This window comes from Geotrypetes seraphini, chromosome 14, assembly GCF_902459505.1.
Source record: "Geotrypetes seraphini chromosome 14, aGeoSer1.1, whole genome shotgun sequence".
In the NCBI taxonomy this organism is placed as follows: Eukaryota; Metazoa; Chordata; class Amphibia; order Gymnophiona; family Dermophiidae; genus Geotrypetes; species Geotrypetes seraphini.
Window position 1 is genome coordinate 73,183,935 of NC_047097.1, and position 16,962 is coordinate 73,200,896.

Sequence of the window (16,962 nt, forward strand, 5' to 3'; positions counted from 1 at the left end):
AAAATGTGACATTGATTAAAAAGGAATTTGCAGATATACCTATGGGGAGCATTAGCAATATATTTGGCTGGGATCATTTAGGAGCTGTTGTGAATTATCAAGTCGAAAGCAAAAGATAAAAGCTTAGGTTCCACCGAGATTTGAACTCGGATCGCTGGATTCAGAGTCCAGAGTGCTAACCATTACACCATGGAACCCTCTGACTACTGAGCACGGCAGACAACCCCATAGCCTTTGACCGGCTGCTCATCCACTCGCTACTCGGAGAGAAAGCCATTGACCTTCCACTTTGTTGTAGAAACCGGTAACGCAACGTAAGGGGAGTGGCGCCGAGGCGCGAGCAGTCCAGGCTCAGTAGCAGCGCGCCTGGCTAGCGCTAGGACCGCACGTAACAGCCGGCTCCCGATGACGTCAGGCGCAGGGCCACGCCCCCGGCCGTGCCGCTAGAGCCGAAACCAGAGCGAGGCCCGGAACGCATGACGTCGGGGCCTGGCCGCCTTAAGGCCCGCCGGCTAGAGCGCGCGACTTCCGGTGGGAGAGGGCGGAAGCGGAGCAGGGAGCGGCCCGGGACTAGACGCTTCGCAGCGCCGCCATGGGGACCCGGGACGACGAGTACGACTATCTGTTCAAAGGTAGGAGCCGGGGCCTCGGGCGCTTCATAAGATGAAACCAAGAAGGAGCTCAGGTCATGGCGGAAAGAGCCAGAACCCCCCAACCCCCCCCCCCAGCCACATCGCTTATAGGCCGCTATTGCCAACAAATAAATAGGTTCCTGAACTAAATAACAAGATATGGGGAGAGGGTGGCGCGGTGGTTAAAGCTCCAGCCTCAGCACCCTGAGGTTGTGGGTTCAAATCCCACCCTGCTCCTTGTGACCCTGGGAATGACACTTAACCCCCCCCCCGGTCCATTAGACAGATGGTGAGCCCCCCAGGACAGACGGGGGCAAATGCTTGAGTTCTGAACTCTCCAGGAGAACGGTAAAGAAAACGATTCAGCCTCTGATAACCAGAGCAGGTATTGTGACGTCATAATGCCTCATTCCACCAATAAGAGCCAACCTCATCGGTGATGTCACAGTGACTTCATTATCCTCATTTTTGCTTTCTAGAGTGGTGCAGTAGTTAAAGCTAAAGCCTCAGCACCCTGAGGTTGTAGGTTCAAACCTTCACTGCTCCTTGTGACCCTGGGCAAGTCACTTAATCCCCCTCCCCCATTGCCCCAGGTCCATTAGATAGGCTGAGAACCCACCAGGACAGACCGTTCTGAGCTCCCCTGGGAGAACGGTATAGAAAAGTGAATAAATAAAATAAAAATAAAAAAATATATTATTCCATTATTAACCATTAAGAGCAGTGGCGCCTGGGGCGGTGGTGCCTCTCCCCCCTCATCTCCGGCCCCCCCTTTCCCCCATATCTCTAGTTATTCACTGCCAAAGGTAACTCCATCGGAGGGAGACTCTGACATCGCTTCCTATGCGCGGCACCCAGGAGTGACGTCAGTGGGAGAGCTGATGTGGTTGCAAGGAGCACGTTGAAGTTTTTAATTGCGGCAATGAAAGACTAGAGGTACGGGGGAAGGGGGCACACGCATAATGAGGGGAGGCGTGGGAAAAAGGGGAGGCGCCTTCCCCCTGCCACTGATTAAATTTCTGAAACAAAAATGTTTTAAGCGCTTTTTAAAAAAATGGTAAGTTACTACTGTATTTCAAATGGCAGGATTGACCATACAGAGCCAAAGAAGACGGTCATTTTGCCTTGCGGTACAAAATTGGATTTTCTTTTTTTGTGATCAAAGGAAAATGATGCTTGGATGACCTTTCCAATGCTTTTTAGGGGGTCCTGAGCCACTAAGGTGGCTAGAGAATGGTACAGACTAGTGCTGTCCAATTCACGATTCGAATCAATTCACTGATTTGAATCAGCTGAATCAATTCAAATCGATTCAGTTTTTTTTTTTTTTAATCAGCCTCCCAATTCGATGACTGACCCTTCCCCCCCATGCCTTCCTAAAGCAGGAGTGGCAGCGCTGCCTCTTGCTGGCCGTCTGCTACCACTCCGGCTTGAGGAGGGAGGGTCAGTCAGTCAGAAAGGCCTGCATGTTCCCCCAGCTTCCCCGCTTTTACCTTAAGCTAATACAGCAGCCCGCAGGATCGCTGGTGCTGTAGTGATCTTTGCAGCTGCCCGTCATCCTCAGCAGCACGTTCTCTCTGTTACGGTCCTGCCCCTCCTCTGATGTCAGGGTCGCGGCAGAGGAAATGTGCCGCTGAGAACGACGGTAGCTGCAGGGATCACTATAGCACCAGTGATCCTGCAGGCTGCCATATTAGCTTAAGGTAAAAGCGGGGAAGCTGGGGAGAACATGCAGGCCTTCACAGGGGGGGTGGGGCAGTATAACACATTTGCTATACTTGTATGTTGAAGATTGGGTGATGCCTGCCAGGCCTGTGCAGAGGGAGGAGGAGGAAGGGGTAAGAGAGGAGAGGAGAGATGCCAGACCTTAAGTGAAGTGAAGGGAAAAGAGACAAAACCAAAAAGAGGGGGAGGAAAACAGAGGAGAGGTGCTGAATTAATGGAGAGAGGGAGAGAGAAATGCAAGACCACAGGGGGAAGGGTACAAGAGGGACAGATACTGCTCCAAAGTAGGTGGGCAGGGTGCAGGATGGCAGGAGAGGTAGTAGGAGAAAGCCTGTACCTGGGGAAGGGGATACAAGAGGTAAGGAAGAGAGATAAGATACTGGGCATGGAGGGAGCATAGGAACAGGGACACAAGGGAGACACTACTGGAGAGGAGAATAGGGACAGGGAAACAGAAGAGAGATGCTAGATGAAAGGGTAGTTGAGAAAAGGAGAGATGGTGGATCTGTGGATGGTGGGGTCCATCGCTGCAGCTGCGGGGGGATGGAGATGAACAAAAGGAAAGATGCCAGACCTCCGGGGAAGGAAAGGGAAACAGAAGGGGAGCACAGAGATGGAAAATGGATGGTTAGCATGGAGAAAGAAGAAAGGAGAGCCTGATCAGAAGACAACCAGACCAACATGGCACCAACATGATTTGAAAAATGACCAGACAACAAAAAGTAGGAAAAATAATTTTATTTTCTGTTTTGTGATTACAATATGTCAGATTTGAAATGTGTATCCTTCCAGAGCTGGTGTTAGACCGTGAACGTGAGCTAGGATTTAACAGAGAGGAAAAGTATTTTTTGTTGGTTTATTTTGTTTATACCACAGTGTGGGTAGGAGAGGGCAAAGGGGGGGGGGTGAAAAGGCTATAAAATAAACCCACCAGGATGTTTGAAAAAAACCCCCACTCAATTGGGCAGGAAAATCGAATTAAATCTATTCAATAGGCTGAATCGAATTGAAATTTTTTTTCTTGTACAGAGACTCCTCATTTTCTTGCCTTATACTGTGCAGTTGAGGTCCTTGGTTGTTAGAAAAGGCAGATAATATGCTTTGATTTGAGATTTAACAAAAGAGTGCTTTGGTTTTCATTTTTCAGTAGGGAATAAATGTGTTTTGAAGCCGTTAGTTGACCATTCAGGTGTTTGAGGCATCTCGCACCAAATTTACAATGTATCTACATAAAACCACCTTCTTTGCTTTGATGTCAGCTGACCCAGCCTGTTTAATGTATTTGTGTAGATTAAAAATTCCTCATGCAGCACCAGTTGCCCCTCCTAACTTTCCGCTGAGGCAGATCTTACACAACCTACTGATATCACTTCCTGCATGCTTTGCTAAAATGCACCAATGTTTGGCTCACTGTTACTATCTTCATTCCAGGTGTAATCTTATATAAAACTAGTTCTAATCATGTTTTGGTGCTGTTATATGTGCCCAGAAACTACTTTGGGTACAGAAATGATCTTCTCCATGGCCATGGGAGCAAATTGAACCAGTCCTGAGCTTCTTAACTCATTGCATTTCCTTGTCTTCAAACCTAGAATAGTGCTACAATAAAGTTGCACCAATGGAAATATAACATGGAAATCTAATCTCCCAGACTCTTTTGCTAAGCACCTGGGATTAAATGTTAAAATATTATTCGGCCATTTTGCTTTAGAAACTGAGTTAAGCTTGGCCTGGATCGGTAGCATGGAATGCTGCTAGGTTTGGGGGTTTGCCAGTTTTGGGGGTGACCTGGATTGGCCACCGTGAAGGGCTACTGGGCTAGATACCATTGGTGTGACCCAATAAGGCTGTTCTTATGGAATCATGAAATCTGGCATCCATAATACTGTTGCAACACCTTAGTTTCTACATTTTCTGAACATTTGAGACATGGGTGTTAAAAGTACTTTGCTTCCTCCATTTTGAAGTGAAGTAACTTGACAGCATTGCTATTTTCCTGAAACAGTTTTCAATAAATTTGCTTGCTATTTCCAACTTTGTCCTCAGTGTGGAGAGATTGGATTTACAGAGTCTCTCTTGTTTGCCACAATGTTCTTAGAAAATCCATAATGTTTCATGTGGTAGCAGTTCAGATTAAGGCTGATGAACTCCACACATCCGTGACTGCATTTTCCTTTCAGAAAGTTACTGAAGACCTTATTTGTTTTAAAATTTTCTTGGGAAGTAATGTTTTATGTTATTGATTACGAGTTTGTGGCTCGCTCCGTTTTTGCAGGTTTTCTTATTTTATCTGCATAGAACTGGAAAGTTTTGTGGAATGAAAATAGTCTTAAGTTGTTTTTTGTTTTAGAGCAATCTGTGCACCTGTCTGCTCTTTTCAAGGGAATATTTTAGTTGCTAAGAAAATGGAACATATCCACCCAGAATATAAATTTTAAAACTAAAGTACAATAGGCCTGTGCATTGTGCTCTACTGATCAGCCTTGGAGCTCCCTGGATAAGAGCAGGATGTTTCTAAGTAAAACATAGCAAAGGAGCTTCGGTGGCAAGTGATGATGGAGCTCTCCATCGGGCTTTTGGCACTGCAACCCTTGTATGTACCAGCACAGGCTCTGTGGAAGGTTTTGAATTGTAGCTTTTCCAAAATCCAGGTATTTTTGATTATCTTGAAGAAAAGCAAAACTCAATGGATAAACAAAGGAGCAGATAAGACAAGACCTTCAAACTAAACCTTTAATGTCCCCAGTATTAAGTGGAACAAGAAAAACGGACCCGCCATGGACCGTGTGTCAGCTACAAAGCCTGCATCAGGCGTCCAAGTAATTAGACAATTAAAATCAGCTAATGTAGCAATCTAATTCAACGAAAGCTGATCCGAGAGCCAACTTCTTGACATTAAAGCTTTAGTTTGGGAGTCTTGTCTTCTCTGCTTCTTTGAAGTACATTACTCCCTTTTTTGTGCTTGAAACTGTGACTTCTTGCTGCTCTTGAGATTCAGCTGACTAAAACTTCTTAAACTTGTTGGATGGGGTGTAGTGTGTGGCCTTCATTAGGGTGGTCAAGGCCTCACCGAGTCCACAGAAATAATCTGTGAAGAGCCAGGCCTATTTGGGTCCAAATCTCCTGAAAGCCCCTGCCAATCCCATGTCTTCAAACTAGCAGTCTGAATATCAAAATAAATCATTGGGCACCTCCCTAAGAGGAGTATGGCCTAGCGATGGACTGGGAGGCTTAAACTGTCCGTATAGAGCTGATTTTTGAGGCCTGCATTGTGCGTTTCATGTAAATGTATTGTTTTGTGTTTATTTTTATAATTGAATTACAGTATTTTGGTTTTGTATTTTTGTAATTTACTTATATAACTCTGACCTTTTCAGAAATAATTCAGGCTCCTGTACCAGAGGCAAAGGAGACTTTAGTGACTTGTCCAAGATTCTGTGAGCTGCCTACTTTGATACCGTTTATCCAATAAATGTACAGACTCCTGCACTGTAATTCTGCTTTGCTTTCCGCATTATTAACACCTATGATAAATATGTACAGTCCCTGCATTGTAAATTGCTCTCAACTGCATAGTACATTCCCTTACATTCTATCTTCTCTGTGGGGTTATTCCATGTCAAGTGGTTTGGTGACCTTTGGATAACCCTGTAAACCGCATCGAACTCAATGGTGCATTATGAGATATAAATAAAAGTTTATGTAGTGATCCTCAGTCGACCATCTTGGCATGCCATGAAATTTTGTGTATGAGCAGCCTAAGTCTTAAACTAAGCTTTGCAAAATATTAGACGCCGATAATGCATTTGTTTCTGAACTAGAGCATCTGATGTGAGTGAGGGGTGTCCGACCAGAACCAAAGTGGCTATGTTCAATATCTACAGTACATAAACCAAAATTGGTAGAAAGCTCAAATTTGGCTTATCTATACAGTTTTTGACACTGGATTCAGATATACTGATGGAATTACCCAGCAAAGTGGGCCAAAAAATTCATTGCACAAAATGAGGCTCATACTCTGGTCATAGAATTCTGTGATGGTCAACTGAGGATATGTTTCAAAATTGCACCACTTGGCTAGGACACCCATCTCTCTTGATTCTAGAGTTCTCGTCTTTTTTAGATGTGAAGTCTGACCATGCCTTGTTCTTTTCCAGTTGTGCTTATCGGTGACTCGGGTGTAGGAAAAAGTAATCTTCTGTCTCGGTTTACCCGCAATGAGTTCAACTTGGAGAGTAAAAGCACCATTGGCGTGGAGTTTGCTACTAGAAGCATCCAGGTGGACAGCAAGACGATAAAAGCACAGATCTGGGATACAGCAGGACAAGAGCGGTATCGAGCAATCACATCTGCGTAAGTGACCTCCTATCCTGATTCTTGGACTCTTGTAGTCTACTTGTTTCCTAAAGGGAAGATGCAGTAGATGTAACTTAACCTTCACTTTAAGAAAACCTTTGACGCTTTTACACATCGTACTGGTAAACAAGCTGGTGTGGAGTGAGACAGAGTTGGATGAAGATCTAGTGGTCAATTAAGTCCATGTCTCGAAGCCTGGTATGGGAATCTGGTCTTTACAGTACCAGGATCTTGAGACACCCCTGTCTTTCTTCAAAGTATGCCAGGGTGGTCTGTATTGATTCTTTTTTTTTTTTTTGGGGGGGAGGGGTTGCTTACTTATGAATGATAAAAACATTCTAACATAATAGATTCATCAAAAGGAATGGAAACATTGGAAGAATGATCAAAGGTTCAGAAAGTGAGCCTTGAGTCAAAAGTGTAAAACTGGGCATTTGGGATCAATTAGAAAGACCAGAAGTGGAGAGGTGGCTGCTTACCTGACCTAAAAGTGGTTAAGGAGGAGGGAAGGCAGTGGTGCCTTTCTATAGGGTCTCACTAGTGGCCTAATCTGTTTAACTTCTGGAGACTGGACCTCTCTAAGGAAACAGAGGATGAAAGCAGTTCAGAAAGGGGGTCACAAAACTTGCAACACCAAATTTAGGTATGATTAAACTTAACAGTTCAGAGTGACTTGCAATCTTAAAACAGTTTATCCTGAGTAGCTATAAGTTTACATAATGTCACTGTAATAAAACAAATTACTTAAACAGGTAAGTTTTAATGTTCTTATGGACAAAGAAGATTCAACTATAACAGTAAATCTCATTATTGAGTTTAGCTGCATGATAAGATTAAAACCTTTTAACAATTATCTTTAACACCTCTAGGTGAAAGATAACAGAAAAAAAAATTGTGTTAATTTCCTTGAAACATGCTCTTCTCTTTTTAGAATGAACTAACTGAAAATAATTTGGAACTAATCCGAAGCTTTATACGGAAAGCAATAACATTTAAAATGCATTGTTGCTTCAGCAGGTAGCCAATGTGATTGTAGAAATAAGATGATATAATGTGATTTCTTTCATGAATAAATCGGTCGCAGAGCCGTGTTCTGAATTGTCTGTAAAGCCTTATTAATTTTTAATGGTGGACACCCTAATCTATTTGACTCAACTATGAATTGCACCAAAATTTTTAAGGGGGGTGAACTACAAAAATCTAATGGGAGACGCTGAAAAGGATTGCTATCTCTTGTCATCTTGCAGGTATTACCGAGGAGCTGTGGGTGCCCTCCTGGTATATGACATTGCCAAACACCTCACCTATGAAAACGTGGAACGTTGGTTGAAAGAGCTGCGAGACCATGCCGACAGCAACATTGTCATCATGCTGGTGGGGAACAAGAGTGATCTGCGTCACTTACGAGCCGTGCCCACAGATGAAGCCAGAGCGTTTGCAGGTTGGTGATTCCTAGGCCATGGAGGGGTTGCAGGGAAGCAGCTCTTGTCTTGGGGTTGAGACTTTTAGCATAAATCTGCAAACCTTAAAGTCTCTTGTTTGGGCTTCCTCTAAGATAGGAAAAATTGCATGATTTCAATCCATTCTATATAAAGGGAATGCAGTGATTCTTTAATGCCGAGACTAGATGCCTGCACTCAGGCCTTGACAGATAATTATACAGAGAATGCGACATCAGTGGTGGAAACTGGAAGCTCCATACTCTAGTTTTCTGCTAGCAAGATCGAAACAATCTCGGGGAAGCTTAAGCACTTTGTTCTCTCCCTCACTCCAAACCCCCAGATATAAAAGTCTGGGTTTGAAGGGCAGGGAGGGTGTCCCCAACTGAAATATGTAACATATGTTACCTTTGCTTTTCCCCACAAACAGAAAAGAATGGCTTGTCATTTATAGAGACATCTGCACTAGACTCCACAAACGTGGAAGCTGCTTTCCAGACTATCCTTACAGGTGAGAGACTGACTGATTGTTTTGGTGTGCTCTGGTGTAAGAGCGAGGTTCAGTCCTGTCATGGTGTGACATGTTTGAGCAGCCATTTTGTTTTCATTTTATGCACTACACTCTGTCACAGTGATTTGGTCACTTGATTGTGTGAATTATAAAACATTGAAACAACTTGAGCCAATGCTGGTGTGACCCTACCGGTGTATAGTTACTTCAACTCCTGAAGCAGGCCCATAGGGCTGAAACATGATTCATGTTGAGTCGAGAGCATTTATAGAGAGTATCCTGGCTCTTCGTCTTCTCTGCTGAGCTTCATGAGAAGTGAGGCTGCAGTCTTTCTGTGCTTGAACATAGCTTCAAGGCGAGCAACTCGTGGTCCATAGATGTTGCCGCTAGAGCAGGGCCAAGACCTTCTTGTCATGGGAGAAAAGCCTTGTGTAACAATCCTCATTGTTTTGTGACCCAGTTTAAATTAGCTGTTCCAGAGCTTATTTCAGTGTGGGATTCATTACAAGCCCATAAATGAGGTATGTAAATGGTTTCCAGCTTAATCAGAACCATGAGCGAAGTCTGGTGCCCTGAGCTTCATCATAATCCTAGAACGTCCCCTTATTTGTATGGTGGCTCAACATTCTTCTCGGTTGTCATTTCTGGGAAGGTCCTTTTTGACTGGGAGATGGCTCCTGAAATGCTGAGCCTGAAACACAACCCCGGACCCCCAAACCCTCAGGCTCCTTAATGCTGCCTTTGAGGTCTGAGGACACGGCAGACTCGGGTAGTGGAAGAGCTGAACCTCTGTCATTTGAATGGTAGTTGCACGGCCCTGAGCTCATTGGCTTATTAGGGGAGGAATGCAAGTGTAGATTTTGATAAAGGGAGCAACTAACTGTTGGGGACTAAATTAGGTTATTTTTCTGCAGCACTGGCTAGCCTCTGAGTTAAATGAAATGGGATGTTTTCTCTGCATACCTGCAAGATCACGTCAGTCTGATGGCAGCGCTTAAAACTCATTTTTGTACTGGGTCTTCCCTAGAGCCCAACCTAAATGTTACCCACTTAGTGAATCATTAATTGGCAGCTGATTTTGCCAAGGGAATCACAGTTGAAAGGTCACCTTTGGGGTTTTTTCTCCTTCATCTGTTAGCAGCAAATTGTTTCTAGGCAAATAACATCGATTGGGCCCTGTGAGAATGACAAGATCTGTAATGCCCTTTGTGGAGTTGGGGCTTTAAGAAACTGCATCACACAGTGACTGCCAGGTTTAATCTAGTGAGGCTTATCTTAGTACCAGTCCCTAACAACATCTTTTTCTAGTTCTAAGAAGATCAAAACTGCCAAACTGGATTGGCTATTTCTGTGGCAGGAATTCCGAGAACCTGCTGGCCAAAACATTGTTTGTCCATATTGAGCCTTTCCAGTTGTTTGCCGTTCTGATCATGCAAACAGATCCTACAATCTGCTTTGGTCTGTGACTAGAATAAAATGTCTCGGGGCTTGTTTTGGTGGATAGCAGCAGAATTAATGTGTGCGTGTGTAAGTATTTGGCCTGTGACCATGCGGCCAGGAGCTACAGATCACGCTCATTCTCGCTTGCCATGGGATGACTAAGAAGCTGTTCTCTGCTGCTCTGTCTCCTTTTATTTATTACCCCAGGTAGAAGGGTAGTGTTACAGCTGGCAGAGCTCTGATCCCAGACGTGGCGAGACCCAGAAAACAGCAACAACCAGAATGTATAACAATGCTCTTCCACCACAACAATTGGATGGTCTCTCCACCTCAAAGATTCTTATAACCATATTCCAATTTGTCCAACTTTTTGACAATTCCTGACTGATATGCAACGCACCACATTTCCAATACAAGGCAACCACATCTTCTGTGTCGGGAAGCAATTTGAATTTGGCACTTTGCATTGTCAAAGAACATTTTTCTAACTGCAATATACCTACCAGGAATAGACAACCAACTAGTGGATTCGCTGAGCAGGCATCTTCTGCTGCACGAATGATCACTTTACCCAGCTGTCTTCTCCCTCATCACGCGGACATTCGGGAGTCTGAAAATCAATCTCTTTGCATCTCTGGAAAACAAAATTCTGCTCAAAAATACCACTTATTCACAGCCTAGCGAACGATGTTTTCATTCTTTCTTGGTCCAAACTCCTCCTATGCCTTTCCACTTAAGTGCAGTGACAGCCAGGCCAGACCATTGTGTATGAGCAAGAGAGTTACAATCTTATTGTGATTGTCCGGTCACAAAAATTGCTCTATGGTCTCTAGTGATGCATTACTTGGGTAATCCCTTTTTTTAAAATTTCTTGGGCCTTCCAAACATTGCAGTGGCTTAATATTTTTATTTATTCATGCAAATCATGCCAAGAGCCACTGTGGAGAAGAGAGGAGGGTGTCTGGTAAACTGCTGAGCAGCCCAGCACTCCTTTGAACTGACAAATGTGTTTTGGGTGAGAGGATTTGAGGTTTTCCATCACTTAATGCCTGGGATGAGGAAGAGATTCCTGAGAGTCTGTGACGGGACAACCAGCCTCGCAACGTGTTTTTAGCCCTGTTTTAGAAAAGATGTGGAAGTTTGAATTTATTTATTTTTAAAATTTATGAATCGCTTAATGTACAAAAACATTACATCCACAGTTTCAAACGTTATAAAATGCAGTAAACAAATCAATCAATCTCCCCCACAAAATTTCCCTAATACAGAATTATTCAAATCTGAGACAAATAATTTCTTGAAAGACATACGATCTTTGCAATTGAATTCCAGAGATTCTTACTGGCAATTGAGAAAATAGATATTCTAGATTTTACATTTCTTTTAAATTGATGAGCAACATCCCCCCTCCGATCTCAAACATCTTGCAGGTTGATAGACTTCCCACAAGTTTTGAAAGCAAGTAGGAGAAGAGGACAATATTTGATGATCAACTGACAGAGCTTTATAGCAAATTCTTCAAGTTTATGAAAAATTTTGATTTGATCACGTATCAGATTCTAAGCGATGTACAAGAACTTAATTGGGGATAATACGTACAGCATATTTGAACACAACACAGAGATGGGGATTAAGGGGGCATTCTCCCCCTAATCTCTCCCGAGAAATGCAGTTCATTGAAACCTCAATGTGCTTGGTAAGAGGTGTAAATCCTGCTGCCAATAAACATGTATTTCTACACTACCTAGTCCTACTGAGACCAAGTTCTTATGTTGTGCTTAATGTGCATATTTGGCTGTGGAATATAGACAGTTATGGAAGCACCGGTTTCTGCACACCTCAAACATGCATTGCGTCATCTCCAGATGGAATAGTTTTGCACATACCATGACAGTAATGAGCCTCGCTGCTTGTAAGGGTTGTGCGGTGATGGGGTTCAAATTGTAATATTATCTTGGTCAGCACCTGTGTTATGGTTTTATGGGGTTTTTAAATGATCTTTATTCTGTTTGGAGAAGTTTCCACTTATCAGATATATAATTAGAACTAGTGTTGTGTAACATTTCTTTTTATATAATAAGTGTACAAAGTCAAGCAGAAGAGGGGAGCTTAGCTTTTATGCACTATGTATAATATAATTTTCTTGTTCACAGTTTGCACAACAGGTGTTTGGTTCTTAACATGATCTGGGGGATTTTCTGCTTGTTGACCTCAGGGCTATCTTCTGTTCTTTAAATAAGCAACTCGGCTTCTGCAACCCACCTATCAAATACGTTGCCATTAGCTGCTTTTAGCCACTACAATGCAGTTTGAAGGTGGGTCTGCAGAGGCCCAGCACATTGTCTGCTATTGTAACCTGTTCTGAACAGAATATTGACGACGTGTTCTTCTTTTGTCTTCCAGAGATCTATCGTATCGTTTCTCAGAAGCAAATGTCAGACCGGCGTGAGAACGACATGTCTCCAAGCACCAATGTGGTCCCAATCCATGTTCCCCCAACCACAGAAAACAAACCAAAAATGCAGTGCTGTCAAAATATATAGCAATCAGATTCATAAAGGCTGTATACATTTCCCCCATGTCCAAAGTTTAATTATATTTGCAATTCATGATTTTTTTTTTTTTCTTTTTTTGGTTTTGTTTTTGATATTTTGTTCTTGAATGTTGTCTACATTGTAAAAGTCCTTGCTGAGAACCAAACTTTCTTCCTCAGCCCAAACAGGGTCCAGTGGGAGCAGGCTGGAAGGTCTGAGGAGCCCTGCAGTAAAGTTAGAGCATGCTGGAGGGCAGTGGTCTCGGACTGGGCCTCCTTTTCCAGTTATCCTCCATGAATATTCACTAAATAGGTAAACAAAAGCCTTTCACTACTTAGACTTTTGGGGGAATTAATGGAGCAACACGTTTGAGACCTTCTCTGGCTGTGAAGCATTATGGAATTCAAAACGAGTTGGTTCAACGATTGAATAGATGTAGCTCTTATTTGAAGAGGGGAGGTTTCGAGACCAGCTTCTGCTACTGTGAATGTTTTGCAGACTCTGTTGCTAACTTAGTACCTGGTCACTCAGTTTCCTCCAGGTTTTTTTTTTTGCATTCAGTAAAAAAAAAAAAAATATGCTGGGCAGCTCCCTCTGATCAGGGGTGGGAGGAGGTGTCCCTTTAGCAGCTTTTAAATGTCCTTTCTCCAGCCTATAAGCAGCATAAAGCAGCTGAGAATTTTTCTTTGGTTGTGTGTTTTTTCAGAAAATGCCTCTTATGTAAGCTGACTTTGGGCTGATAGCATTTAATCATTTCTGCCCAAACTTGGATAAAGTAACTCTCTTTCAAGTTTACAGTCATGTCCCAGTGAGGTTTCAAGGGTTGGCTTTTTATCTCTGTACTTCAGCCAGACTGTGCACCTTGCTTTTGTAGGGACCCCTCTTTTGAGAAGAGAAGCATGTTAAGCATGTGCTAGACATGGCCCCTTGCGAAGCCTCAGGCGAGCGGAGGAAATGGGTCTTCATACCGTGGCTGCTGCCTTCCCTGCAGTGTCCGATCTCTAGCTCTCCAGCCGCCATCCTCTTTTCTCATGCTTGAAATTGCACAGGGTCATCTATTGTATCCATGTGAGGGTTCGCCAATTCCTGGATTAGGTGTGACATTTTGCTAAATGACGGCTCCTATCTGGCGAAAGGACTGGATGCAGAGCACTACTTGTAATAGATAATTGGAGAAGTGGTGTTGCTGAGGCTTAACTTTGTGTCTGATAGCAGGGAAAGTGAGGACCTCACTTTATAGAGTTACTTCCAGCCCGTTGGGTTTTCAGGGATTAGATTTCCATACAGTACCTCCATTTCATGCAAATTGTGGATCTTGCACTAGGACAGGTTTAAGCTGCAAAGTGAAAAAAGGAACTGGTGGCCTTAAGAACAAAGGCTGGAGAGGGATCTTTGTTTCTCCCTGCTGCAGCCAGAGCAGATGGAACAGTAGCTAAGTCTCCATCTGCTTTGACGCGTGTCTATTTTTTCCCCCTTTGCACTGATCCATATAGACACTCCCCTCCCGAGCAGCAGTGGGTCAGTGTTGCCAGCCTGGGTAGTTCATGCATCTTGCGGTGCTCATGAAGTGTGAGGGCACACAGAGGGCACTGCTGCACTTTCTCACCAATGCTTTCCTCTCTTTCTGCTCTTTGTAATGCACTGCTCTGTGTATCTATGCATGGACTGTACCATGAGTCGTCATTTTTAGATTGATTTAAGGTACCTTAATTCTAATAAAAATAAAGGGACCTAGTCCCTACATTGTTCAATTAATGTGTTTGTGTTTTTGTTAAAAGGAAAGGGTAGCAGTGCTAGCAGGTTCCTGTACCATAAAACCCACTGGGTTCTGTTTTCAGTTGCTTTGAACAGTTGGGATAGAAGTGTGAGGCAGTGGTGCAACCAGGCAGGAATTGTGCATGGACAGGTTCAAAAGAGCATGTTTTGAAGCATCATACAAAGGCTGCTGCTGTGTGGCCAGGAGGGTTCAGAAGTCAAGGGGTCTCCAACCCAAAGAATAGCAACATTCCAGAGCTGAGACTGATGTCATAATGCCTAAGAGACAACCTCATCAGTGATGTCACAATGGCTTCAGTGACCTAGACTTGGCTCACATAAAAATTGCTGTACTGGATCAGATCAAAGGTCCATCAAGCCCAGTATCCCGTTTCCATCAGTGGCTAATCCAGGTCCCAAAACAAATGATAGCAACGTTCCATGCCACCTATCAGAAAAGCAGTGGCTTGCCCCATGTCTGTTTTAATAGCAGACTATGGACTTTTCTTCTGTCCAAACCCAGTTACATTGACTACTGTTACTATATTCTCTGGCAAAGAGTTCTGGAGCTAAACTATTCGTTCATGCACTTTCATCTGTTCTGCACCCCTCAGGATTTTGTTACAGCTCCATCCTATCCCCCCTCAGCCATCTCTTTTCCCTAAGCTCTTTAGCCTTTCCTTATATTAGAGGCATCTCCCTGTCCAGCATTTCTCTGTACCTTTTCTTGCAACAATGCATTGCTTTCCCCCCCTCCATTGTGGCAGGCAGATCAATGGCTGGGGGGGGGCAGCACATCCCAGTGACAGGAGAGTGTTGCACAAGCTCTCGCCGTCATCTTTAATTTGGTTTGAACCCTGCACTCCTTTGGGTTACGCTCTGCTCACTGGAACTGAAATTGGGATAAGTGGCCCAAGGAAGGAATGTAGTTCCCAACAAATTAAAGAAACTTGTTGCACCTTGTGTGACCGTGTCTCATGCTGTCCCTTCAAAGCCCCATGACACACCAGTGTGTTGCAGTCCTCTAGGTCAGGGTTTCCCAAGTTGATCCTGAAGTAGCTTCTTGCCAGTCAGGTTATCAGGATAGTCACAATGAATATGCATGAAAGAAATTTGCATATAATGGAGGCAGTGTATGCAAATCAAGTTTATGCATATGCATTAGGGATATCCTGAAAACCTGACTGCTCTTTGCCCTTGTTTAAGGTGTGATGGTCATTTTAAGTTTGGCTCGTTTGCTATACAGGGATCCTCTCGTATAGGATAGCGTGTTTTTTAAAAATTCTGTCACTGTTTGTCTCCACCCTATCTGTGAAAAAGTATTTCCTGAAATTACTCTTAAGTTTACCTCTTTAACTTCAGTATTTTGGAATGTACATTTCAAAGATTTCCTTTAACAAAATTACAACTAAAAAGACTATACTGGTCCTTAGACCATCAATACACCTTTTGGAAATCTACACCAAAAGGATGCTCTAGAGTAGACCAGTGGTTCCCAAACCTGTCCTGGGGGATCCCCAGCCAGTCAGGTTTTCAAGATATCCCTAATGAATATGCATGAGAGAGATTTGCATACCTGTCACTTCATTATATGCAAATCTCTCTCATGCATATTCATTAGGGATATCTTGAAAACCTGACTGGCTGGGAGTCCCCCAGGACAGGTTTGGGAACCACTGCCCTTCCCCTTACTCATCCCAGCTGCAAAGGAGGAGGGTTCTTGGTAGGGAAGGTTTCTGTAGTGTTTTCTATGTAACTCACCTTGGGCTTATTGATGAGGGGAGTGATCAAAGTTATGATTGCTCATGAATCTCTTAGTGTGAGCCTTCGTGGGGATTTTCTTCTCTTCTTTGGTTTAAATCCACCTTTCTCTGGTTGGAGAATCTGACTGAAAGATTTGTCTAATTTCCTTCATGATCTTCTATTTCAAGTTGTAGTTGGAGGAATGTATAAAGTAAATACTTTTTTTGATCAGATTGGGCCTTTTATGACTTTGCCAACTGAACTGAGGATATTTTATGGTTTGCTTGATATAACACACAACCCATAGGTTTCAGTTATTTTAATTAAAGTGCAGATACCAGCTGCAATATGATCCCAGCTTGCATAAAACACTTTAGAGTGGAAGACAACATTAGAACATGTCCAGGAGCTGTTTCTAAATGAACAAATAAATGCTCCTTTGCTTTCTGTATTCTCTCGTACGCTTCCTGGATGCAGAGGGCAGCGTTGTAGATTATTTTTAACACAATTCAGGTTTAGGTTCAATACTATTCAAAATTCAAGCTCTACAAGGAAATTTCAGTACCCCCAAAATAAAGTTTATGATGTCTCTTTCAATAATTCCTTGGTGTTAGGGGTTTTGGGACCTCGGTAGCAACTCATTTTACATAGGGTATTCCCCCCCCTATGGCTCACCAAGGGACTTACTCTATGTGAAATGAGGTCCCAAAAACCCAACCAAAGAATTATTTGAAAGAGACAAGTCTTTAAGTTCATTTGAACAACTGATATTCTTAAGAACATCTTATTGGTGTAATAAATTGATTTATACAATAAGCAAAGTCAGT

The 16,962-nt window shown here is 43.2% G+C and overlaps 1 protein-coding gene and 1 non-coding gene across 2 annotated transcripts; one reads left to right on the forward strand and one right to left on the reverse strand.

Moving 5' to 3' along the window:
* Positions 1-125: 125 nt before the first annotated feature.
* Positions 126-197, reverse strand: TRNAQ-CUG. The gene has a single exon. It is a non-coding gene; the product is annotated as a tRNA-Gln (tRNA).
* A 296-nt stretch (positions 198-493) lies between these two features.
* RAB11A (RAB11A, member RAS oncogene family) lies at positions 494-14,388 on the forward strand. Its single transcript, XM_033920382.1, has 5 exons — positions 494-632; positions 6,515-6,710; positions 7,961-8,154; positions 8,583-8,663; positions 12,507-14,388. The coding sequence occupies exons 1-5, from the start codon at positions 593-595 to the stop codon at positions 12,644-12,646; spliced, it is 651 nt and encodes a 216-aa protein (XP_033776273.1). The 5' UTR covers positions 494-592; the 3' UTR covers positions 12,647-14,388.
* Positions 14,389-16,962: the final 2,574 nt, after the last annotated feature.